This window comes from Larus michahellis, chromosome 10, assembly GCF_964199755.1.
Source record: "Larus michahellis chromosome 10, bLarMic1.1, whole genome shotgun sequence".
In the NCBI taxonomy this organism is placed as follows: Eukaryota; Metazoa; Chordata; class Aves; order Charadriiformes; family Laridae; genus Larus; species Larus michahellis.
Window position 1 is genome coordinate 24,068,191 of NC_133905.1, and position 15,834 is coordinate 24,084,024.

General features: G+C 39.8%; 1 protein-coding gene across 4 annotated transcripts in view; it reads right to left on the reverse strand.

Annotated features, from left to right (window-relative positions):
* Window positions 1–15,834, reverse strand: part of FAM120A (family with sequence similarity 120 member A) — a 53,487-nt gene that overhangs the window by 11,422 nt on the left and 26,231 nt on the right. For all 4 annotated transcript variants that reach the window (XM_074602952.1, XM_074602953.1, XM_074602954.1 and 1 more), the window contains exons 9-13: window positions 13,856–14,080; window positions 11,068–11,242; window positions 5,753–6,002; window positions 4,314–4,428; window positions 967–1,176 (exon numbers count right to left, since the gene is read on the reverse strand). In XM_074602952.1, the coding sequence (XP_074459053.1) occupies window positions 967–1,176; window positions 4,314–4,428; window positions 5,753–6,002; window positions 11,068–11,242; window positions 13,856–14,080 (975 nt within the window). The remainder of the gene's footprint in view (window positions 1–966; window positions 1,177–4,313; window positions 4,429–5,752; window positions 6,003–11,067; window positions 11,243–13,855; window positions 14,081–15,834) is intronic.

Consider the following 15,834-nt stretch of genomic DNA (forward strand, 5'->3'; position numbering starts at 1 on the left):
TTCCAATTGTTCACAGGAAAATCTTTACGTATCAGTAGAGAGATGGGAGTCTAAATACTGAGGCAGTTTAGAAGTCGGTAACACAGAAACAGTTCACAAGTTAAAAAGGGTTTTCCAGAAAGGAACTGAGAAACCTCTGTCTACAATCTCCTCAACAGCCTTTTACTTTAAACAGAATAATTATCCTAAGCCCGGGCTGCAAAACGAAATCTATGTAAGCAGGCTAAAGCATGCCCGGAGGCTCACACGCCTGAGATGGACCACAGCCGTCATCAATATTTAATCTATCATCCGTTTCCCTCGAGTCAGAAATAAGATGATGTGAGCTGTTTTGTTAAGATTTCATACCTCCCAAAAATTTTTTTAAAAAAGTTTTGGTTATTCAGTGAACTGTTGATTTTTATCGGTTTCTGGTTTTATAGTTAGATAATAACTTTGCATGATTTCAATACAACAAAAAACCAATTAATTTGTATTTTAAGATGGTCGTAAGAAACGTGAAAAGATTTTGAGCTTAAGGACCCTAAGAACGACTTCATGGTTTAAAATAAGTTAGAAATCACAAATTTTTTTCCTTCACTGTAAAACCACTGGAGCCTAGTCCTTTGTGACAGTCTTGCTAACTTGACCCAAAAAAGACAGTACTTGAACAAATGAGCAGAGATAGTTTTCAACTCCGAGTCATTCATTACGTCACAACTGCATTCAAGTTGCAGTTTCCAGAGAGAAAAAAAAAGACAGACATTAAAATTTACGCTGGTTTATTTTTTCCAAATCTCCCAAAATTCTGTCTCAATCATCAAGAGAGTAAATAAAGCTGAAAAATACCTGTTAGCCATTCACGTCATAGTTCCCTTTTAAAAGCAGGGAGATGACACAAGAAGTAAAGGATGGATAAACCCACCACAACTAACGCTTCTGAAAATCTGGCACACTTGATACTGGCACACTTGCGAAACTACACACCTGACCATCACAGAGGTCAATGAGCGGAACTTTCTCCCGGCTTGCTTTGATGAGCTTGGTCTGGAATAATTTTCCATCAAAATACATCCACGGACAGCAGTGCTCCCATGGAATTGGCTGTCCGCAAGCGTCGTTTGCAAAAAGCGCCATATCGACACCACTCATAAATAAAGCAGACAGCTGAATTCCTCGGGGATCCAGATTCTCAATCTGTTTAAAAAAAAGAAAAAAAAATAATTGTAAATTTAGTAAGGTAATAATGCGACGTAACTCAAAGTTATTCCAATAGTTACATTATTTTCTCCATCCACTCGGCAGGTGAGAGAGAAAACCAAAAAGCTATTTTATCTATAACAGAGCACAGGAAATTATTTCTAATATTTTAATGTTTTAACTCGATAACTCATCAAGAAGTCAGTACAAAGTTTTTAATAAAACACTCATCTCTCATTTGTGGCATGTGGTGTCTAAAACATGCAAGATGCATACCTGAGCTGTGTTAAGATCATTCATAAATATGCAGTACAGTTTTTCAAACAATGCTAAAGCACGTTATAGCAAGCAAAAGCTTTAAAGACACAGGAAATTAGCATTAGAAAAGTTCATGAAAAAAATTATTTCAAGTAATCCTGTGCTTCTGAGATATTTTGTAGAAAGCTGGAGGACTGAGCTCAGCGTTCATTTTTTCTTCCCACATACCACATTTCCCTTCCAACGCCTTTAAAATGGATGTCCTATTAGCTTGATCCAAGATTTTGCTGTTAGAACGCGTCTCTCATTAATGAAGTAATGTTTATGCATACAACAGCTTTATTTAGGATGCAGGACAGACATACAAAGTTAGAGTTAAATAGTGAATAATAGCTGGTGGTGGAAGCAAAAAGGATCTGCTTGCAGCAAATGTATTTTTAGCTCTGGCATAAGAAAATATCACTACTAGTGTTCTCTAAAAGACTTCTGAAAATATCAGCCCTTTCTTGGGAACATTTTCAAGACCTTGGTATTAAATTTTAAAATTAAACTACATTACCTTCCTTATGCATAAGCAACCTTTAAGATCCAAAAGACTATCCAGATGGTTTTGCAGATACGCAGCTGGGTTCAAACTCAGCTGCTCTTTCTGTCTGACTTCAACAAAACAGAGAAGCAGCTGCTTCATATGAAGACAGTAACAACATTGCATGAAATATTGCATCTTTTAGTTAACCAACATCTATCATGGAAACGATCCATATTCCTCTTCATGTATGATTTAAAACTATAACTCGGAGAACAGTTTCTATTAAACAAAACTATCGCATGCTGTTCATCACTTGCCTTGTCTCTGCCTTTTATTTTGGGTTGGAATGGAAAAAAATAACTTTCTCTGGGAATTCCTTTCTTAGATCTCTAAGACCAGCAATTGTCACAGTGGGGTCTCCTCCTCTTTGCATCAAATCTTAAGATGGAGGCGAGACTCCGGTAACTCTTACAGATACCTTTGCCCAACTCGCCACCCCGAGATGTTTATTTGTTTATTGTGTTGTGTTTTGAAAATGGAACAATCAAGTCGTTTCGCAGGAACTCATCAGGTGTCCACGTAGCTGTCTGCATCCCTTGTTTCTTCACATCTTTTTCAGCAATGAGGGAAAGGCCAAATAAATGTCTTCCTGTTGGAATTTACTTATTTGTTTATTCATTTATTATTTTTGCTCTTGGCATTCGTTCTTTGGTATACGGGAAGACGACTTTGTTTTCCTGTGAACTCTGCCATTTCAATTGCTAACACGTGAATTCTCTACTTGCTGTGTGACAAGTGCAAATAGATTCTGAAGTTAGATTCAGTTGTTTTCTTCCCCTGACATTTGTTAGTACTCCTACGGCTAAGCACTGGGTTTCCGGGAGCAGACTGGTTCATAGATTGAGACTGAGAAGTCCCTCCCAGGGTGCTACAGGCAGGAAAGCGACCCAGGTTCTGCCCGTCACCCGCAGAAGAGAAGCAGTCACCTGCTGGCTTTGAGGATGCTCTTGCAGAGTTTGTATTAGTGGCAAAATATTCCTTAGAAAAGCCTAATAGCTGAAACTTGCATGACCTTAATTACTGGTTCTTCGGAGAAGAGCCACGCTAGGATCGCCGCTTTTGTCTGGGCCCCTCGGCAGTGCGTACCTGTGCGTATGAACAAGCTTGGGAAACAAGCACCTCCTCCTCCTTGGTGATTTAGCTAAGGACAGCACGCGTCCAGGCACTGCTGGCAGCAGAACCAGGCTTTCCTGAGCCCTACAATGTCTGAAACCGCTTCTTCCAACGTGAGGTCGCGTGCTGAAGAGGTGATCAGCATCTCACGTCCTCCACCACGTCGATGATCAATGCGGACAGGAGGTAAGATGGATGATCACTTCCAGTTGTGCATTCCCTATTCATCCTAATACCTCCCACAGCTTCCACCTGTCAAATACACTATTGGGCTTAAGATGCATTATGCAGAAAAAAGCATCTAAAGTTATTGCCATTCAGAAAAAGGGTTGCTTAAGAAAAAAAAAAAGACTAAATTCTACCATTTTATTTGGAGAACTTCAGAGCGGGTTCTGAGAAAATTCTGAAGAGCAAACAAGGTAAATGCAAAACCAAAATCTCGTATATTTTAGCTCAAAGGCTAGAAGAGGAAATTTCACTGTGAACTTCTGAAGGCTGAATGGGGAAATCCCCCAGAGTAAGACGATGCTGCACAGATCGACAGGCACTCTATATGTAAAATAAGGATACCGCACTAAACAACTCTATCAATTAGCTATATTTACTTCATGTAATACTGCTGTATTAGCAAAAGAATAGAAACTTCGAGATCTTAACTCCTGAAATCCTCAAAATAATTATTTCGACGATTCTGTGAGTATTAATAAACTGTTTTCCCCTTTTTTTTTTCCTCCTGCATTTTTCCATTCACAATTATGCACGTCTCTCTCCATTTCTACACTGAGCTGCAGAAATCGTTTGAATGCTGAATCATGAAAAATACCCAGGTATTTAAAAAACAGCCACACAAGGCATCTTTTTTATTTTTTTAACCTTTCAATGGAAGCACATTTATTTTAAAACTTCCAAGAGGCAATTACTTAAGAAATTGTGAGAAAAGGTTCTGCAGTATAGAATACGCTTAAGCTTTTAGTTATCTGTCTAACCAGTGAAACAGAACTGACTACCAAACTTTGCAACACCGTAAAATACAAATATTAATATTTTGGAAAGTATAGGTAATTACGCAAGGCTTTTAGTGAGACAGGCACATACACATCACCCACTACAGTTAAAAATATGGATCAGCTGGGAATAAATCTCTTGAATTATGAAAGTTACAGTTAAGAATTACCTTGAGTTCCTGAAGCTGGTCAGGTTCATAGAGCTTTGGAGACAACGCTTGGGCAAGGAAAGCATCGAGTTCCTGGCGACGAAGTATACGAACCCCCGGCCACTGTACCATATACCTACAAGGAAGCCCACCATTATTCAGAAGCTTCCTTTAATAGGTAAATCAAGTGGTGTTTTATGTCATCAGAAATCACCAGAACGCAACTACAACCGTATCTTTTTTGCTGCCTAGACTTGAATAGTTAAAAAGGGCCAAAACGCTAAATAGATTTGAAGTTTGAATTTGTTTGAATTCATATGGAAGAGCCACTGGGTGTGAACCAGTTGGGCAAACCCTGCTTCCAGTGACGAAAGGGAGGACAGGCTGCCAAAACAGAATTTAAAACATAAGTGGATTCTGATACCTCTAAAAATAAAATAATATAAAGATTAATGGTCTTTATAAAAAAGACTAATGCTAAAAAGGACCTCGTGAACGTGTTTTCCAGATAACACATCACTCAGAAATTATCTAGTCAGTGAATTTTATGCTCATCACATCCTAATGAACAACAGTTTCTATATGCCACATGTCACAGGGGAGACATATGCTGTCCAAATGGACGAGGAGCCCAGCTTTACTGTACCATTTGGACTGGGTTTTGTATACCTGCTATTCTATAAGAAGAAAAAGAAAGTGCTCAAAAGGCAAATACAATAGAACCGAAGACAAATATACATTTATCGCTCTCAAAAATGGCTTAAATTTTTTCACGTGCAACACGCTAACCTTGAATTCTGCCAGATTTATAAGCTAGTCGTACTGAAATAATCCCCCCTTTCCAAAAAGGGAAGCATCTCTCAATTCCTCAGTCAGTTTTCAATCTGAAAAATTAAACAGGTAAGTATTTTGGACCTTGTGACTTTCTCTTTGAAAAGCTGAAGTACAGACTCAATTCTTCAACTGTTGGGTACCATCATTTCAGCTAGACGAGCAACTCTAGCCCAGGGAATCTCACACCTCGCAAGCCGAGTATCCTTCACGGGACCTCTGCAGCCTGGAAGGTGCTACGCAGCTGTTCTCTGAAGAACTCTCTTTCGCTTTACAACTCGGCCAACGCAGCCTCTGAGACCCCAAATGTTATTTTTAGTAAGCTGAAGCCTACAGTATAGTAAAAGTAAACTAATTCAAATGCTACAGTGGCCTTTTTGCAACACAGGATTTTTTTTTCCTCCTCCCTTCAGTCCTCTAGAGACCGAAGAAAAAAACACTGAAAATACAGCATGCTTTTAAGACTCACAGCAGAAACGTTCTAAAACTAAATCAACAACCCCCTTCTCCTGGTGACGTTGCAAATGCGAATTAACACTTTCTACACTCATGGTTTAACACAAAGTTAAATGTGGGATTATGCAGTAAAACCTTTCCCTCGTTCTGTTTCACCTTAAGGTAACACTCACCTTAGTACACAACAGAGCACCATAAGATGAGTGGGCACATTAGTTGGATTGAGCATTGCTGGTGTATCTGATCTCATACAGGCCAAAAACGCCCGCATTCTTCGGTTCTTGTCTTCTACTGCTTTTCCCAGCCACAGCTTCTTCAGATTAGGACAGGTCCATTCCCTGAATGCAAGTGCTTCCACCAGCTCAGGGGTTTGAGGAGATTTTCCTTTGTAAGCAGCCCATTCTTTAATTATCACTGGTGAAACTATGAAAGGGCAACGATTGAAAAGAAAACGTTCCCAGTTAGACAGCAGCATATATTTAAAACTTCATATGCAAGAGCTTTTTGATACAAAAATCGCGATAGAGACCAACATTCTGGATTATACATTCCCAAATTGGTCAATCAAACTCTGTATGGACCATCTTTCGGTCGTGATCGCAAATGAAGTGTACGCGACCAAGCGTACGCTAGGAATGTTACATTACTATTTTCAAATTAATACACAACATAAAGGAACTACATATATTCATCTAAAACAAACGGAATTTGAAAATGCAATTCCCCCCTGAAATACCTGTGTCATTGGCCCAAACCCTACAGTGATAAGTAAAAATGGCACATAAATACAAATATATTCCATGGGCGGTCTTTTAGGAACAGTATGATCCTCGAGATTTTATTCAAATTAGATTTAAAACTTACGTTATGCTTGTTTGTAGTTGTTCAACTACTGCAATGGAATGAGATCTCAAATATGGGTGGGTTTGGGGGATTTTTTTGCCTAAAGTTTTCACGAGATGTTACATAAGCCTTTCCATTTACTGCACTGCTTTCTACTAAGAGGGTCCCGTTTCTGTGTCTGCGAAGCTCCCTTTCCTCCACATCAAACCAAAAGACTGTTCAACTCTATTGCTGCTAAACCATCTCCCTTTTTTATGTTTGAAGGCAATCAAAACCAAACACAAGTTTAAAAATAAAAAAAATAATAAACTAATTCAAGACTGAGCAATGATACCTTTGGCCTTGGAATGACCCCAAGTGTGACACAGCTCAAAATGTGTTTGCACCCTTCTTAACTCCGAGCCCAGTTATGCAGCGTGGAAAGACTCGTTAGTGAAGCTTCAGGTTACGGCCCGGAGAGATTCCCGGCAGGAGCACTGACCTGCTCTTTCTGCTAGAAATCTTTCTTGGTTCAGATGGAGAAAGAGAATTCCTGGTGCCGGGAGTGCCCTCACAGCTCCAGAGTCTCCTTCGGCAATCGGACATCGGCCTTACAAGGAATTTTTAGTCAGGGGCAGGCAAACCATGGCAGAGCTGATGATTCGGATTAAAAAAAAGAAGCTCCAGAACACCCCAAAACACGCTCAGGCTTTTCCGGAATAAAACTGCTCTAGCATTATAGCTGCATTTCACAGAGCTCGGGATAAGTTTTACAAAGATACCATGCAGCAATAAAAATAAATATTCTGCTATATTTAGTTGGTAGCCTCACTACACAATCACGTTCTATTTTGGTTGCTACGAGTTTTTATACGCCACACCAGGCTATAAAAGCTGGGCTTTACCAGCCAGCAGAGCCACACCGTTATTTGTGCACAGCTTCTCACGACAGTGTTCACTTCTTTTTTAGGCCTGGGACAGTAATCACGAACAAATAAAAGGATGTATTTATGTAGGCTTTCAGAGACTTATTTAATTGCTTTAGGTCTCAGAAGGAAGACATGCTTTTCGACCAAAACTACTTTCGATTTGATTCAAATTTGATGACTGTTATGGGAAAGGTTCTTGCAGAATGGGTATATGAAGGTCACTCTGGGGGCCTGGTGAACAGTATCCTCTGACGGATGGGGCAGAGGACCTCCAGCTGTACCAGCTGACAAGTAACTGCAGCACTGTTCACCCAAATTTAGCATGTAACGCAACAGGTGAATCTAGGACTTGTTCATATCCACTTATCTCTCCAGGGCATTTCCTACACCTTTGACAACTCCGTACTGGGACTGCTGCCAAAGCCACTGTCCTCCTCAGCCGCTGAGGATCCCTGTCCTCAGAGGAACCTGTCGTGTTCTCTTCCCGGGGCTTCCACTGGGACATAAACACCACCTACCCTGAAGACTGCATCAGCTACAACAAACACTCAGGATCGAAGTGTGTTCGGCCACACCACCCCAGTGCTAATTATACTCTTTTTCATACTAAACTTCTTCCTTAAGCAGCCTAAGCAACCGCACGGCACACTGACATCTGCTTTCAACACCCCCACCACGACACTTTCAGGTCAATCCCAGTAAAAAGGGTCAGCATCAATCTGCATTAGGGTAACCTGCTTGGTAAACACGTGAACGCCCTTACAGGCTCTAAAGCCATTTGCAACAGCGTCCTGCACCCTCGAGCTGTCTGGTAGAGCCCTTGTTGCTAACGGGTTGGTTTTCATATTGCTGCTCAGGTGGTTTTCAGATTCTCTTTGCATTTTTTTTTCCATGAATCAAATGTGAGGCGTTGAGGGACCTAAAGCCACTAGAAGATGAGCTAGCTAATGCCGATTAATCAAGCCTCATTTTTAACCTTATAATCTTTACCGACAGCACAGCTTGAGCTAAGCATGCCTGATTCTGCAGAAGGGCTACTACCCAAGATACAGCTTTCCTTTCTGGCAGAAACAGCAGCAGCTGAATACATCCTTGCCGGAGAACAGTGCATCACAGGGTGGCTGGGTTTAAAATAACAAACCTTTGGATCCAACCGGGAGTTCCGACAGCTTGTACAAGTGTGCAAGAGTGGAAAGGGCAGATGGTTTCATCTACACATATTTATCAGAACACGGGAAATAACCCGTTCCAGAGCTTGAAAAGGAGAGCAAGCCAGGCCCGGGGCTTCCAGCTCAGCGGAAGAAGGGCAGCACAGCCAGGGCTGCGCCCTGGGCGGTAAAAGCACGATCAAGAACTTTGTGATTCAGCTTTTCACATCCTCTGGGAGCAGATACGAGGACATGTACAGCAAAAGCATTACTTAGCAGACAATTACCACTGAAGAACCTCACTGACTACCTCTTCCAACAGATCTGTTGGGTTTTATTGGCTTTTCGACTACCTAAAAATAATAACAATTTAAAAGACAGAAGTCATCCATTTTATGAAAGATCCATTATTTTGCTGTCTATATATTTAGCAATAATACTGATGTGTCAGTTCGTTATGTATTTTTCATAGCCTCCTATAACCCTCAAACGCAATATACTTGCAAATTATTCATGCGCAATTATTATGTTGCCAGTGTTATGGTTTGCACAACAAAGATGACAGGAATTTAGGTATTAATATACTCATTACCTCTCTACATAAATCTTAAGGACACTATGCATTTCCTTAGAAATTAATTTCTTAATGTCTCTTAATTCTTAAATTTTCCTCTTAATTGTCTTAATTAGCGCGTCTCATAACTTACGCCTTTTTGAGAGCAGCAAAAAAAAAAAAATACGACACCGAGGGAGAATCAGCATCACTAGTTCATTATAGCCTGAGTCCTCAGAAAAGTTAGCAAGGGCTAATGAGTGTGACTAATTGATCCGAGGAACCTGCTCTTGCCACTTAAGACACTGCTCTCTCCCCGCGTCTTGCACGGCCTGCCCAATTCTCCCTATTTCATGAGAGAGGTGACCAAAAGAAATGTGTTCCCTGCAAAACTGCCCTTCCAAACCACACACTTGCGTCTCAGCTCAAATCCATCCTCACTAGCACTGTTAGCCCTGCAGCGAGGCAACTAACTTTTGGGCAGATGTTCTATTCTTTTTATTATTATCATTATTTTTTAAGAGTGGGGTCAGTCCTAATCTAGAAGTAGGTCAGTAGCTGAATGTGTCCCTGCAGCAAGATTTGCTGGAGCTCCTGTAACTAAACCAAGTCAGCAGTAGTGTTCTAAGCCTCCACTGAGCATAAACGTCTGGAGAGCAGTATAAATGAAGAGAAAAGAGAGATTAGAGAGGTTTCCCCAGTAGCCTACAGAGAACATTCTAGATTTACAAGACAAAAACATTCTAAAAACTGAAGCAGATCTTCAGCACTCAGCTACTTCACCACTACAAACACTGTTACACACTTTTAAGGACGGAAGTCTAATGAGGATAAATGAATACTGCAAATAACGTCACTATTCTAATCCTGAAATAACCTTGTAACCTGAAATACAACTATGTTATGCGAATCTAAAGAATTAAGAAGTTTGTGGCAATACGTGTGCTGAGATATTATTCAAACAGGATAAATACTAATTCCCACAAAATAACTAAGATAAACAGTTTTTCAAACATCGTTGGAAGATTATCGTCTTGACTGTGAACATACAAAAACATTTCGCAGTTAAAAATGGAAAGAGAAAAGGGAATGAACGTAAAGTTTACAACTGATTCTTACTTTCATCCTTTTACACGTGAAGACTGTGAACGATGCTTTCATGCATCCTAAATATCTGATTCTTAAATTCAGTCTAGTGACAGCAGGCTCCTATATATAAATGCTTCTGCTGCTGCCATCCACTTTATGCTTTAGCATTCCTTTAACCTTTCTAAGATGCTACTGTAAAGGTCAATCGCTTCCTTGTATGCACTCCATGATTAAGAAAAACACTCTAGAATGAGGAGGTTGAATTTTCTGGAATGACAGTAATTCCTGGAAGCAGAAGACTTAAAGAGACAACTTCCAGATGAATATGAAGATTCCCATTCATCCTTCTGAATCAGACACAGGATCTTTTGACAAGTCTGTCTGCAAAAGTTTAGTCTGTCTTCACCCTTTCCTGACATCACACCTGACTTCTGCGGATTTTACACCAAATTTTTATAAGCCAATACCTGAAGGATAGCAGAGATTTGCAAACTTTGCTGAAGTACGTTTAACTACACATTTGGGAAAGATAGGGTAAGTTAAACATATGCACCTCTCCTGTTTGAAAAAAGTATGCAAATTTGTCTGCGTACCCACGGAACAGAAGTTTCCAATAATCAAGTTGCGCCATATACTTTGAAGATCACGTCACAAACTGACAGTACTTGCTACGAGCCCGACAGCAGCTTGAGCATACATTTTTAAACAAACCCCAGAGCTTGCTTAGAAATGGTAACATTTATAGTTCTTAAACTACTACAGGACATAAAATTCCAAATTACCAACATCTTTTTCTCTTATCCACAGACCAAATAAGCCAGAAATTCCTCCAGCATTAACTACACCGGTGAAATCTTAGTAACTATTCTCATTCAAATCACGGTACCAATGGATATGAAAACATTGCAAAGGGAAGAGAAATAAAGAATGGATCCTACAGTACATACATTCTGGTGGAAGTCTGTTCTTTCTAAAAGCAAGTCTTTCGGTTTTCTTTCTGCTTTCTGCCAAACTAAACAGGACTCCGTAAACATACTGACGAACTGGCCTATAAAGGAGAGCAGCAGGAGGCAGGTCTTTGTTGGCTTCATCTTCTATAGAAACGGCAATTTTGATTTCACCCTTTTGCATGAAAGAAAGCAGAAAAATACGACATGTTACAGCGGACAGAGAGCATTTAGATATGCGTGGTAACAACCCGGCTCTACTCTAAATCTCGTCTAGTCGAGAAAAACGTGATTCAGCAGTAATGCGGATCTTATGTACGTGAAGGTAACACCAGAGGAGGATTACCCTGCAATCTACTTGCTTTCCTCCAATAAGTCTCCAGGCTCCGATTATCTCTGTTGCTCTCCTCTTTCTCTTCTCCATCACACACACCTTTTTTTTCCGCCTGGACTATCTGTAGGTGAGGATTACCTAAATATTGATCTTCAAATACGGCTACTTTGAAGAGTGAAACGGTACACGAGAAAATACAGCGATGTGCTTACAGTCAGTCAGAGCACATTTGAAGCTGATCTAGATTTCAGACAGCTATTTTTAAAAATATTCATGCTGTCAAAACACACCAGTCTGACTTTTTGGTGCGAGGATTTGAAACAGTATTGGGGACTGACTGTAAAAAACAACTTTACGAGAAGAGCTGGTCAAAAAATGGTAACCAGGAATTACATAAGTAAGGTTGGTTTTGAATGTATATAAACAAAGCTTTAGCATTTTATACTTTTTCAGAAAAAAAAAAATGAAAGAAATTTTGAACATTCTCTCTGACAGCAGCAGCAATATTCTATATTTTCTGTGTCTGCACCTCCAACCATGTTAAGATTTTCTTGGGAAACGACTGACTTCACTGTATCACTCCCAAATATCGGCCTTTATTTTCAACACTGACAAGCACGCGCTCCCTTCTGACACTTTCACTTAAAAAAAAAACCAAAAAACAAAAAAACCAAACAAAACCCACCCCAAAACATTTAAACTGTCACAGTGATGAATACCGTAGGTGACACCTCAGAGTGATTACACTAGGATATTGTCAGGTTTAACTCAGACAATGCTACTTTAGGTGTAAGTTATGTCCGAAAGGTCTCTCTACGTAGCAGCAACATAACCTGGAACAATGCTACGGGCCAATTTCTAAAGAATCTCATAATTACACAACAAGATATCTGTCGGTGTACCCACGGTATAGCTTAGGTTCCCTGTCCATACTTGTTCAAAAGCATTTCAGATAGCAGGGAGAGAAGACCAGTCTCAAGTAGTACTGATTTCTTTTTGATGCAGCCATCTCTACTTTGACGTGGTTTTTTTTCCTCTGTTGGGAGTGGATTTCTCAAATGCAGGCATTGAATTAATTTCTTCCCATTGTGAGATACGGTATTAAAAATCAAGTAGTATTTAAATGTACTAAGAATATCTGGCTACGCAAAGTATGAAACAGAACTGGCATCAATGGTCTTCATTCATCTTTTGGTTCTTCCCCACTTTTCTTCAGTAAAGAAGGGAAGCGTAAGAACATGACAGCGCTGCAAGCTATAGCGCAAACCAAACACATGGGAAATAGTAAATCCAAAGTTCAACCTCGATGCAGAAACTTCTCTTTTTATGGATTTCAGATCCCTGCCTATAGTCCTTATTGTCCTGAGCTGGCCTTTTAAGATGAATACAAGTTAACAGGAATGTGGACAGTGCCGTCTTGCTAGATGCCATACAAATATGGGCTTGATACATGAGAACAAGTATTAAGCGTTTTGAACGGTAAAGAGGGAGATTAAAGTTGTCTTGTTCTGGGACTCTCACTCCACTTAGAAGGAACAACGAACTTAGGTCTTTTGGGACTAGAGTAGGCCAAATACAGAGTCGTGCAGGAACACAAAGCTCCGGCTCCTTCCCGATTCAACACAAAGCAGACTTCAGCAGCTTCCAGACACACTGAAGCAGGTTATCACCGCCTGCTTCTGGAAGAAGCTCTCCCATTGCTTTCCAAGGCGTCCTCACGAGGCCATTCAGGTAGATTTTTTTACTGGACACACTGAGCAGACAGAGTCCAAGGCTGTGTGAAAACCTTTGCAGCTTACCTGGGATCTGAAGGCTAGCACATAAAATAGCCAAACCGAAAACAAAAAAGCAGCCATCAGAAATGCTCTGCCAAACTACAACGAACAAAAATTCAGAACATCATCGAGTTCATCTACAATTACATTTTCGGACTATACAAAAGGGATTTCCTATAGCTGCTGTGTTTCTATCCGGGCTAGCTACCAGGGATCAGATTGAGAGGGAAAACAATCTAAGTATTTTTGGGCACTGAAAATAGAAAAGACTTGGCACAGACACCAAAGCACATAGGCAGGATTTTTTAGATGCAAATGGACTCTATATAAAAAAAAAAACAAACCACCAACACGCATGCGCACACATATATACACACACACACAGACAGACATATATACACATGCACAGAGATATAAAAATATCTACACATATTCAGGAAAAATGATTCATTTTGTAAGTAAACACTTCTAATTACTCATCTCATATTTAGTGGAACAATGTATCAGACTAGATCAGTGCTTAGAAAATGGGGGGGGGAAAGTGTTAGAAGCACTAAAAATGGACCAAAAAACGCATTAAAAAGGATGTAAATTTATGATACTCTTTAGCCAGAAATGAAAAGTGCTATTATCTTTACAGAATCATTATTTCACCGTACGTAATTTTTAAATGTCATACCTTGGTTAGGACATGAAAGATGTAGGGATACATTAACCCCTTCTTGTGCCTGTGTTCTGCCACTCTTAATACTTCAGGTGCTACAGGAGGTAATGGAGGGGTAGTAATATCCATGTGGTTTCTGGTGGGCATTGACAACAGGCATGGGATTTGTGGATTACTGGTTTGATTCCCTTTGACATCAGCTGCCTGACTTCCTGAAGAAGCACTAGAGGAACCTTCTGCCTGTAACAGAACATAGGAAATAAACCGCTTTTTGAACGTGCAGAGAAACACACCCGCAATGGAAACAGTAAATCTTCACGTCACGTTGTATCAGTATGGGAACACCTTATCCAAAGCGGGCTAAAAGATTTTCACAAAACGTAAACTTCCGGCCATTGTTTGCTGGCAGAAGCAAGTTACTGAAAAAAAATAATAATATTAACAGTAAAGCTTTAACTCATTGACAGCAACAAGTAATCATTGTTTTCTTTTTAATTGCACAATACAGAAGGGGGACTGATGACCTCTTCATGAAATGCGACTGGCCTCTTAACTAAGGATTTCCAAGATAGCGCCAGCTAAATGGGTTACCTGACAAAGTCTGTAATTTCTCTAACTTGCATTAACGCATCCCTTCTCGGTTTGCACTTCTAAACGAAGCAAGAAAAACTACATAGTTCCATTTAAAGACATTTAAAATATACAGCAACTGAACTCAAAAGCCATGGAAATGTTTTGGGGTGTTTTTTTTTTTTTTTTTTGAACACAAAATTCTTTTCTCGGAGAAGAAGATTCTGAGAGAAAATGGCACCATTTTCTATCTGCAAGATTAAAGTGGCATTTTATTCCATTTCTAGAAATGTAGTTCACAAGTTTATAGGAAAAGCATGACGCATAAAAATATACTGTAAACCTCCTGCTGAATGAGCCCTTTGTAAGCACTTAAGTTGCGCCTCTCAGATACTACCAGAAAAAGTAGAGTTCATTCCTAAAATTCCTTGTCTTCAAAACCGAAAGCTGTTTTTAGTTTAAGAGTTCATACTAGTTTCGTGCCTACAAACTATTGTAATAACAGCAAAAACTTTTGAGACTGAAATTTAATTTGTTCATGCATGAGTATTTTCATAATTTGGGTAGAAAACGTCACATGCTTCGTAAGACTTTAAAAGCAAAGCTGAAACAGAAATGGCCAAAGCCATGAAATCCCACAGCACAAGTAACATAAAAAATAGTCCCAAACAAGCTGCTGCTTTTTCTCTTCAAGTTCTTACGAAAAATACAAACCTGCACGTAAAAGCAAAAAAACCCCCCACACAACCTCCAAAAACCTTCCGCAGGAAGGTGTGTATTAGTAGAAACACGCTGCAGCAAAATATCAAAGGGGCGATGTTATTTTCAGATTACATTTTAAGCGCACAATCAAAGAGGACGTTACTGAAAGATTACATTTTAGAGCTGGCAATCCAGACTTCATTTTATTTATAGAGATGAAAACGTACAGAAGAAATGAGTAAAACCTGTAAACCAGAACACTCCTGACACAATATACTAACAGAGAGTATTTTCATAAACATGTACACTATCACAGCTTTATTAAATCCATGATACATTATCACGTACATTTCTCTCTCGGTTTAAAGATTTCTGTCCCTGCCTTCTATTGCCCCAAGAACTAAAAGTCAGTGAGAATGGACCACAAAAAAAGAAGTTTAACAGAACTGCCCATTACTGGGGACACAGAGGGAAGACGACAAAAAAACCCCAAGTGACAGTAATGCGTTCCCCGTTTGCACCACCCAGGCTCTTCCCGGGTCTGCTCCAGCGGTATTCCAACACCCAAGCTGAGGAACTATCACAGTTAAAAGTCCTTTTTTTTTATTTTTCCTTTAGTGATATACATCTACCCAAATAAGACGAGCATACCTTTGTCATGTGTAACCACCCAGTGAGACAACTACGAGGAAGGAATTTTGACATTTAAGTCAAGCGAAAGG